At 44.8% G+C, this 11,603-nt stretch overlaps 1 protein-coding gene across 1 annotated transcript in view; it reads right to left on the bottom strand.

Annotated features, from left to right (window-relative positions):
• Nucleotides 1-614: 614 nt before the first annotated feature.
• Nucleotides 615-11,603, bottom strand: part of LOC142775770 (uncharacterized) — a 30,080-nt gene continuing 19,091 nt past the window's right edge. Inside the window, exon 4 of the mRNA XM_075877782.1 lies at nucleotides 615-2,669. Within this exon, the coding sequence (XP_075733897.1) occupies nucleotides 2,551-2,669 (119 nt within the window). The 3' untranslated portion in view covers nucleotides 615-2,550. The remainder of the gene's footprint in view (nucleotides 2,670-11,603) is intronic.

The following is an 11,603-nucleotide window of genomic DNA, read 5'->3' as shown; positions in this document are numbered from 1 at the left end:
AGACCATGAAGTGTAAATCATGAAATTGATGGTATGTATATCATGATTTTCATGTTATGACTTATGCTCGTCATACAGTCATGTTATGCCATACCAATTTTGCTATTGATACCAGATTAGATAGATAGATAGATAGATAGATAGATAGATAGATAGATAGATAGATAGATAGATAGATAGATAGATAGATAGATAGATAGATAGATAGATAGATAGATAGATAGATAGATAGATAGATACGCTCATTGCCGCCGAAGTTCGCTTAGAAATGATTCGCATTTAATAACAACAAAATGAGCTTTTCTTTTCTAAAATTCCCAAGTATACGAATGCGGTAAACTGAGCATTTTCGTAATCCATTTAAAAAAAGAAAAGTGAAAACATCTCTCTCTGTCTCTTTCTCTGTAACTTGAATTACAACTTTTATTAATTCTAGACACATTATTGCACCGAACTCTCCTTTAAGTATTTATATACATTTTATATACTATGTAAGTTTTATATATTCATATAAAACAACCACATGCATCCATTTAGCACTTTTGAAAGAAGTAAGTCCGCCGATATCAACAGCTCAAGGTGAGGCAACGCAGGAGGCGAAGAAGTGAACAGTGAACAGTGAACAGTGAACTTTATTGACATCATGTACATAGTACACAATGTCGGAGGCCGGCAGAAAAAGCCGTCGCAAGGATAGCTTGACGAAGCTGCGGGCCCCCGTTTTGGCACCAGCATATGGTGTTGTTCTCAGTACATAAAAAAAAATGTACTGAACAGATAAATCACTTAGTACAGGACCCGAAGGAAAATGTGAGCCCACTACAAATAACCACGTCTTACGTACAAACCATACACAAAAGAAAAATATACACCAACGGATGTACTAAATAGCTCAGTACATATAGATTACCTTCATAATACATGCATACAGATTAACATAACTTTGTAATATACATAGAGTACACTATAGATATATAATTGCACAAATCATTCAATACACGACCGAAAGAAAATATGAGAAAATATGAGGTGGTTACAAATCACCATGCCTAGCGTACACCGACATATTCTCTATAGTTGACACTCATAGACATGCGCGAGATATTATATAGTGTCAATGTAATTATTTGCAAGAAAGGAACGTATTGCATTGAAAGTGTTGCTTTCCAGCTGAAACTTAAATTGTGGCTATTAATGAAAATTGGTCATTTCCACTTTGATGGCCGTATACACATCACTCAAGAATATACTCGGAAATCAATATCTTGGTGCCTGTTCTAAGCATAGCCTCAACGTTTCGCGTAAACATCCGTAATGTCCGTTTCCACACAAAAGGCATTCCGACACGCACGGTCAATTTTTTTTTATAGAGATTTCGCCGACATCTCAACCATCTCGTGGATTGACACAATACTACAGAGGTGTTAATATCGCATATACCATATGAGCCTCGCTGTATCTTTGCTGAAAATGGAGGATCAGTCGGACAATGTTTGTCCAACTATGTTATACCTCGAGAACCATTTGTGAATCGTCCGCCGTGGTTGCTTAGCAGGATGAGTAGTTGCGCTGCTGAGCTTGCGGTCGTGGACTCGATCACTGGTGACGGCGGCTGCAAACCTAAGTGCACGGATGTGTGCGGATGCACACATCCGTGCACTTAGGTTTAGCTGCACCTGAAAATGCCCAAGGTGATCAAACTTAATCTGGAGTCATGATGCTATCGTCATTTTGACACGTGGAGCCCTAGAAATTATAACTTGTTAAAAAATCGTGCTGTTTTTTTTTGTTTTTTTCTCCCTGCGTGCACCGACTTTGCAGCCACATTACACAGTAACGCAATTTTTTGTTCGAGCCGTGCTAATGTTGATCGATAAAAAAAACAAATCGTTGATCCACGTACTATGGTGTACATGAGCTCAGCGTTGGCTACGTGTATGTTGATAAAATATCATCATTCACTGGTTTGTTTTCCTAATCATTGATTTTTATTCTGGCGTTCCCGCTGTCATCCGGAAGCAGAAAGCTCCGTCAAGTGCCGTGCGTGTTGTAACGTCCGTGTCTGCGAACCGTGCCAATTTTCTTTCTCTTTTTATTTTCTTCCCGAGCGACCTACGCCCAGCGCTAACGGCCAGTGCACGCGACCTGCAAGGAAGGCGTCCGCCGGATGCAAACCTAGCTCCGATCACGGGCCTGTCTAATGCTTGACAAGAGCGCGGCCGGCCGGCCGGGATGGGCGGCACCGAACCGGAGAAGGCAGAAACCGGTGCCGACGCCGGCGCTGCATCCATTCGCGAGAGGAGTTTCTCCCGAAATAACGCCGGCTCGCCACAGTACGCGCAAAAGCGGCACTCGTCTGCGGCGGAGGGCAACGGCCTTTCCGGCGTCCACTGCGTCCCCCTCTGCCGCCGGAGCGGTGGCCCCGTAGAGGCTGCACGAATGCGTTGCACGGGTTGCACTGCATACGCAGGCGGCGGCGGCGCAATGGCTTCACGCTTCGAGGTGCGCGCACTGCTGCAGCACGTGGAGGGACGACGGTCTGCGAGCACGTCACTCCGGCGGAGAGGGCCATCTTGGGGCGCAGAATTCGTCCCGCGACGAAATTGGCCGCACTCGAATCTGCTTACGTCGACTGCGGGAAACTTCTGTTTCCATCACACCGGGCAAGCCTGGTGCAAAAAGAAATGGAGGCATGTCATCAGTCAGCAGGGCCATTTTCTCAACTGAGCAATGCAGGGACATTGCGGATTTATTTATTTATTTATTCGGTTTGTGTACATAGAAAACACGAAAGCACAAAGAAAATAAGGAATCAGCAGGCTAACAACAAACGGCGGAACAGGGCAAGTTACGTTACTTAAGAAGCGGTCATACATACGGAGGAGAACAAAACCCCCGATATATCCATGTATGCACCCCCGCCCCTCTTTTTTCGCTTCTCTTTCCGCCCACAAAAGAAGAGTACAGGGAAACAACAAGATTCATTCGAAGATGGCGAAACAACAAATTGATCCCAGTGTTGAGATAACTGAGTGAGAACTGTTCTATGATATCGATATTACAGGCGTCAAAGCAACGTGTCATTTGGGTGAGTGTGTGGGCAGGGGAGCTGGCTGCGCTCCCACATTGGTTACGACGCCACCGAAACATGAGGATGGCCCCGATGAAAGTTGGATGAGGTTGATATATATCTATTCTCGGTTTTACGTGCCAGAACCACGATATAATTGTGTGAGACGCCTCCGAATTGTTAGGCACAACATATAAACTTGCGAGGCATCGATATCAAAGTTTCGGTGCAAGTCCTGGAGATGACGGAGCCCAGGAATGATTGCGACGAGGCAAAGCCCGCACAAGGCACAGCTGAAAGCTCCCAGACCTCGCAGCCTTCGACCGAAACGATTTCCTGGATATCTCAGGGCCGAAAGTATGCACCTGGGAAATGTATGTGCACGCTTACGTGCCCTTCAATTTCCTCGCTCCAGCGATTCCAGAGACTACACCTCACCGGCCCCTCCATCACTCAGGCATCTGAGGCGCAGCATAGTCAATCAACTTCTTCCAATTTTACTTTTTCAAGCGGTCACCTTGCACTTTGCAGTCTACGCGCTTGACGACTAAGTAAAATATAAAAATAACAAATGAGGTTGTGAAGCAAGTGAGGTACATGATGCCGCACCTATACAGAAACAGTTGCGTACAAGCAGCGCCAATACGGCCTGTTTTATTTTTGCGATTATTCTAGTTGAATTCGGCGCAAGTTCACTGGCGTGAGTATCAGTCGTCCGTCCATTTACACGAGCGGTTCATTTGTTCAGACGCTATATACGAACCAGTGTGAGAGGGTTTCATGCAACATAGTCCTTCAGTTGATGCGCTCGTCCACCATTTTGGTTGTCTCACTAAGTTGACACTTAAATGTGACTTATCATCAATTCGCCCAGCTGTGCGTCCTGTTTGAAGTCCCGGAGGAAGTGGAGCCCGCATTAGGTGCGATTAATCGAAGTGAGCACTGCACGCTGCTTTAGAGCAATCCGAACTGGTCATGCAATACGTAAAAATAAAAGGAAAAAATAAAGTCCTCTTGTCCTCTCGCTTTCCTTCCGAGGTCATTCAGGTGTGTAAAAACCCCCAAAGTATGCGCTTGGTTTCTTTATATATGTGCCCTGAGCAACTAATAGCTTTTAAGATTAATTTTCAGACAATATTCCCTGTGTACTGCGTTGTCTGGATCGGATAATTCATGTTGATGTGGAAGATTGGTAGACACAAGGACACAACACTACTTTGTTGGATGCATTACATTCGGTTCCATTTGTATAGAGAAGCTAAACGACATTCAGTTCTGAATCGAAGTTACCCCATAAGTAGTTTGTACATCGCGAACCAAGTGGACTCCAAACCACTTTCTGTGCAGAAGATTCTAGGGCCTTGGGCGTGTGTTTCGATAACGCAAGCGACTGAAGCACTACTGCAGCACGCGAACACAACAAATCTGAGCGACCACCCGTAGGCTGCATGTGCTCCCCCGAGTGTGCTCGTGATTATGTGTATCTTTCTTGCCTCTTTTCTATTTCCGCTTCCCCTTCATTCCTCTCTGCCAGTGCAGGGTAGCAAACCAGACGTGTGTCAGCATGGTTAACCTCCCTGCCTTTCCTTGCATCTCTCTCTCTCTTTCTCTCACGCGCCATTACCACGTCACTTCATAAGAAAACGAATGCGTAGATTTTGTTAGGACACTATCAGGCGCAATCATAAACGTTTCAAAGAAAAACAAAATTGGCCCCGTATCTGCGTGTTTCACTGCAAATGTCGTCAAAAGACGATAGTCTTGCGTCTGGAGAGAGTGAACAAAACGTTTATTTGATGTTCTGCGCGAGAAAATCGGTGAATTGTATTCTGGAGGCGCTGCGTTAGAGAGTCTCAATACAATATGGAGGAAGCAAACCAGAAAATTGACTAGTAAATACTTGAAAAACAGCTGGCGGTCAAACCAAAAAGAAATATCGGTTAGGAAGAACGTGAAGGTAAGCTGAGACCGATATGTGGAGAATCAGCATGATTAAGAAGTCCGCACTAGAGATCTATCGAACTTTTAAGCAGGAAATTGCCAAGGAAAGGATCTATGATAATACTCGGGGTAGTTCTCTACTGTTTGAGGCAAGGACGGGAGTACTGCGAACCAAGACATATCGGGCCAAATACGAAGGGGTAGACACGGTATCCAGTGCGTGTGGAGAGGAAGAAGAAACTGCCGAACACTTGATAATATTCTGTAAAGGGCTTCACCCTATAGTTCAGGATGATGGCGCAGGGTTTTTCAAAGCACTGGGGTTTAGGGACAGGGAGGACAAAATAGACTTTAAGCGGGTAGAATTAACTAGAAGGAGGTTATCTGATTGGTGGCTAAATTCAAGGCACGAGTGAAAATTAAACCCTCCACTGCGAAGGACTAGCCCTCATCCTCACTATTTAAAGGAGAAATAAATAAATCTAGTTTTTTTTTGTTCACTAAGTATTACGGCTTGATGGTGTTAGCCACCGCCCGATCTAAAGGGTACAGCCATATCAATCCATCAATCCATCGATCTGTGCAGCGAAGGCGAACGAGCACATCGAGACGCGTTAGACACGAGCACTATTTGGCAGTTATCTTCGAAAACGAAGGAAGGCGTGCGCACCTGTCTCGGAGGCGATAAGGTGTAGGACGCAAAGTGACGGGCAGGTGCCATCACTGTGTCGCCTTAGCAAAGCGTTGTGAACACTTGCATTTTTGAGCATCGCGTTGCATTGTCAGCGCTGCGTGATAACCGCTACGGTCCTTAGAATTACTTGTGTATGCCTTCTATGGTGTAAAGACACACATACAGAATATTGACGTGTTGTTATAGTGCCTTAGATATGCGCAATAATTGTTTTTTTTAATTACCAATGCACAAGTATGGACGCTGAAACTTGAGCAACATTGGTGGGCGCTGCTGATGGGGTTGGCCGTTTGGGGAATCGTTTGGTGCCGTTCGGGGTATCGTTACGGCAGACAAACCGACAAATGTACAAACAGACAGACCGAAACTTTTGCGCCTAATTAGGTACCCCAAGAAATACTATCGTCTTTCCTAAGCGACTGCAGCTGCCGACGTGGGCCTTCGACTTAGGCGGAGGGACAATTAAGCATCGTGAAGATGAGGGCGTCCGCAATATTTAAGCACTTGTAAACGTTAAACAGAAGTATATTACGGAAAATTTGCGCGGCACGTCTGTGCACGGGCGTTTGCATGCATGTACGATACATCCATGCACGTATCCAAGTCAGAGTGCGTAGTCCGTCGTTATGTGCGGTCTCATATAGATTAGTCATGTTGGGACAGAAAAGAAGAATAAGAAATGAAAGTACGCCAACCCTGTACAGTGATAACCGCAAATAGCGGCAGTCCGGTTGTCTCGGGGCTATCTACAAGGTGGCGATCACCTACTGAGTGATCTATCTATCTATCTATCTATCTATCTATCTATCTATCTATCTATCTATCTATCTATCTATCTATCTATCTATCTATCTATCTATCTATCTATCTATCTATCTATCTATCTATCTATCTATCTATCTATCTATCTATCTACGACTTTTAGCTCTCCTGGCCGTTTCGATGATGGGATCTATACGGAAATTGGTATGACATAACATGACTGTATGACCAGGATAAGTGACTAGTCATAATATGAAAATTATGGTATATATCATGAATGTCATCATTAACATTTTATGGTATTGCTGCTGTTGCGATGGTCTCGTTCACATGGCATATTGCAAAACTGGTGTGACATGACTGCATGGCAAACATTAGTGGCAGGCCCTGACGTGGAAATCATGATATGTAAGTCATGACTACACGTTATATACTCATGGTGCGCTCACGGCCGTTTCGCTAGCTTCACATATGTCAAATTTGGTATTATTTGACGTGAATGGATTACGAAGGTATATGACTAGTGCAAACATGATAATCATGACATGCGTGTCGTGTAAAACATGACTACCTGCTATGCTCATCATGTGCTCGCGGCCGTTTCACTAGCTTCACACATACCAAATTTAGTACGTAACGTGAACAGACGAAGAAGGTAAATGACACATCCAATAATGATAATCATGACATGTGTGTCATGTAAAACATAACTAAATGCTACGCTCATAGCGTTCTCACGGTCGTTTAGCCAGCTCCACATATACCAAATTTGTTATCACGTGACATGAATAGACAACGCAGGTAAATGACATGAAAGTGATGTACTGCATGATTTATGTCCGCCTCGTAACGTTGTACTGATTTTAAAGTGACATATCAACTTTCCTCATTCGTGCTTCACATCTCATCGATTCCCACTGTACGTGAGACCTGCCATTTTTTTGTTGTTCGCATTGACTTGTTGGCTGCAGTACGTTCCGAAATTATTTCGAGTCTGGCAATAACTTTTTTCAGCAGAAACTATATGCATAGCGCACAGAATGCATTATAACTTATTGTTTTATTTGCAACTTATTTGTGACTCGAACACCAAGGAAGAAATGAAAGCTTTACTCTTATTTCTATGGTCTTCTTTATTCAAAATGTTATTATTTTTGTTATGTAATAAAATTCTACTCAAAATACCGTTTCTGCTCAACTTGGCTCTAAATATGACCATAAAATTAAATAACATGGCTGCTTTGGTTACTTTTAGCTTGAGTTCTGGCTAGAGATAGAGAGAGAAAATAAAATGTGGTAGAGGCAGGGAGGCTAAACTGAAATTGGGGCATCCGGTTTGCTACCCTGCACTAAGGGAAGGAGGAATGGGTGTATTTGAAAAGCTCTGGATACTTTTCAAATACACCCAGCGGTAATCCTAATATATATATATATATATATATATATATATATATATATATATATATATATATATATATATATATATATATATATATATATATATATATATATATATATATATATATACCAACATAGTTAATCAAAGTTCGAGGATAAAGAATAAAGATGCAGCGCCCAAACTACCTGCGTAATATGGAGGCATCATTACTAGTCCATAATCAGCGCAGAACAATTAAGGCTGCTTGGCTTAAGTATTCACCACATTGTGGTCGAGATATCTATTAGTTTTTTTTTTAATCTTGCTATTACACGGCCCTCGTAGTTTTGAAGCCTGCAGCGTTACTGTGAACCGTGTCTTATATACGCGTAGCAGCACATCGCAGTCTAGCTACCCTTTGGCAGTCGAACTGTGCCCACCAGCCGCAATCCTGCTGCAGGGCGCGGCAGTTGAAGCGCGCGCGACGCATGCTGAAAGCGGCGGCCCACTTGGGGGCGCCGCGGGCAGTGCACGGCGACGATATTGATGACCGCCTATTTTTCACCTCCTCGAAATTACGTCTGCGGAACGACGAAAACAAAAGAGGCCGTGGCGGGACGGGTCCGTGCAACCAGGTCGTCCGCTGAGCGGCAAAGTGGAGCGGCCGCACATCGCTCTCATCAAGGGCCTCCTCCCTTCATGAAGAGCAGCGGGGACATGGCGCGCCATCCGGCCCGGGGCGATGATGATAAGGTGGCCGACGGTGGGCGGGACGCTTGAATGCAGACGCATCATCTTGCACTGCTCTGACGCTTCCGTTTGTGTGTACAGTAATCGTGCGGCTATGACGGCCCCTTCGATCTCACTCGTCCTCTGCCTCGCTGTTACCTCGTGTACGGTGAAGAATGAAGCGCGCATATACAAACGCGTTGTCTGGTGTAGGTGAATATCGAAATATTGATTGAATGGCTGCATGGTCGCGCCGGCACAGGGGGAAACGGACAGCTATAACGCTGAAGATTTCGACCGCGACGCTCGCGTCGCTTATGCGACTGAGTCATGCGGCGGGCGCTGACGTTGGCAAGCCATCCGAGCGCCCATCGTGCACTGCTGCGTCGGAGCATCCGCAAAATGGGGAGCCGACTCTCGTCATTTTATGGCCGCCAGCACAATACCACTTTTCAGAGACGAATACGGTTTGGGCTCCTTCACATGCGAGCTATACTACACATGCATACTATATAGACTAATCGCGTACAACGAACAGTGAGCTCACGGGACGACCTTATATATCCGCCTTTAGTGGGTGAAAAATTACGCGAATGGGAGTCAGGAGATCCGAACCCCTCCTCTTGATCCACCCGTGGACTTCAGCATCTATAGAAAAAGAAGAATAGAGTAGAGTACGTTGAGACAGGAATTATGAGAAATTAAAGACAGTTTCCCGGTCTCCGTCAATGGAAAGTGTATAGCAGCTGCATCTTACCGATATACTGCATACATACGGGGCAGAAACGTAGAGGCTCACGGAAAGGGCTGAACTTAAATTGAGCACCAGGTATGAGGGTTATGAAAAAAAAATGATAGGCGCATATTAAGAGACCAGAACGTAGAGCAATGTGCCACAGGCAACCAATGCGTGTTAAGCACATTTTAGTCGAAATCAACAAGAATAAATGAACACGAGCAGGGAACATGGCACAAGCCTACTGCGCGCTAGTCGCACTTTTCAGTACTAAAAATAAAGTTCTTCCATCCCATCCATCCATGGGAAGGGTATGTCACGAGAGGCTAAGTTAAATGCTGGCAGCCTGGATTCTAAGAGAAGTTAAGCGTGCCAATGGGGAGGCAGAAAGTTGGGTTTGAAGGGATCACGTGACCACAAAAAGCACACGTGTGGGTTAATTGAAAAAAAAAAAAACATGGAGGAAGCCTTTGACCTGCAGTGGGCGATGGCAGGCTGACGATGGTGATGATATATATGTACTATCAGCGTCATATGAATCCCGAACAGCGGCAAGACTTCGCGATGGTACAGTGCACGCCGTCCAATCATCACGATTGACAGGCGCGCGCATTCTGTTAGGCAGCTCTGCGGATATATGCGTGCCTGTCCATGGTGAGTATAGTGGACGGCCCACACTATACCGTTACGAAGGCATGCCGCTGTTCGGGTTTCATTTGACGCAGGTAGTCCACCTGCACTCAAATGTGTCATCCTTGTACAGGGCCGTACCCGGGACCGACAGACAACTTTATTTTTGACAGACAACTTTTTTTTCCGTACCCGGGAATTTTTTTTCTTCAGAAGCTAGGGGGGGGGGGGGGCAGGGTGTCATGTGTAGAGTGGCCAAATTTAGCAACTGGTCGTCGCTGTGAAGGCGTGTAAGTATATTAGTATCACCCAAAATGTTAGCGCATGAAAAAATTTCCATTTACGGCACTGTCGTTGAACGCGAGGTCTCGAATGAAGTGGTCGATTTTTCTTGGAAATTCGGGGCCAACATACAGCTAGTATTACAGGTGGCCGTGTGCCGTCTCCAAGCCCCCAATCTTGAGGGTTGACTTGACACACTGACAGAAGAGTGGTTTGTCCTAAGTCTTCAAAGCGACAGCTGTTGTAGACTATATGAGCCAGTACACTCGCCACTAGCCGTGTAAGAAGAATATTCGTGCAGGAAAGGGGGAAGGCGTGCGTTGCGGGGGCTCTCTGCATCGAATTGGACACGTGAGTGCCATTTCCACGCTTAACAAAAGCAAGTCACGAACTTGGAAGCGGCTACGAGTGAAGGCTAAATGGGCGAGTATTTCTCTGAAGCGACGGCGCTGGACTTTGCATCCAGAAAGCAGCAAGAGAACTCTCGCTTGCATGCGCACCGGGTCCTTGTTCGTACAGCCGCATAATAAGGCAATTAGGCTCGTGCACCACCCGGCATCAGTTTGCAGTTGAAGCTGCGATCTCGCATTTACAACGAAACGAGAGAAAAATAAGCTGAAGGCCTAACGGGTGAGGTAGAAGTATGGCGGGAGAAACACCTACAACCAAACGGTTAATGTATTACCCCATCTTGTTGTCAGCAAAGGCATAAAAATGCTACTTCTTACCATTTATTTTCACGTAAAAAATGTTTATAGTAATAATGCTTCATGCAAAGAAAGAAAGAAAGAAAGGAAGAAAGAAAGAAAGAAAGAAAGAAAGAAAGAAAGAAAGAAAGAAAGAAAGAAAGAAAGAAGTAAATAAATAAATAAGTTAGAACGCACAGGCTTGTCAACGCATAGCTTGAAGGGCAACGCCTGGTAATTAGCAAGTAAATCACAGATAATCGCATGAGGAAATAAAAGGCCTTCAAAGAAATATTGCACAATAATCTGATAGCTGTTGTTGCCAGATGAAAAACGTATAAACAGAAATGAATAAGTATAAATAAGGCTTAAATACACAACGGTTTGCTTTTGCTTTATTGTGTAAATTAGCAAGCCTCAAAAACTGTGGGGAGGAGAGGATGAGGCAAGGGTGCTCGCGCTCCACCCCCCTACACTCTGGGAGCGCTAACCCAAGACAGCTCTATTTGCCGGCTACATTTTCTTGTGCACATGTGTAGTGCTGATTGAATGAACCGTGCATAAATGACCTTCCACACTACGATTGGAACAGTACGGCTGTGTAATTTTTTTTTTTTTTGCCGCCCACGAAATAAACACATTTTAGTTCTCCGACACCCATGAGAAGTGGGAGAATGCTAGAGGCTCGTGTCACT

The sequence above is a fragment of the Rhipicephalus microplus genome, chromosome X (assembly GCF_043290135.1).
Source record: "Rhipicephalus microplus isolate Deutch F79 chromosome X, USDA_Rmic, whole genome shotgun sequence".
NCBI lineage: Eukaryota > Metazoa > Arthropoda > Arachnida > Ixodida > Ixodidae > Rhipicephalus > Rhipicephalus microplus.
This window is presented reverse-complemented; position numbering and strand designations above follow the sequence as displayed.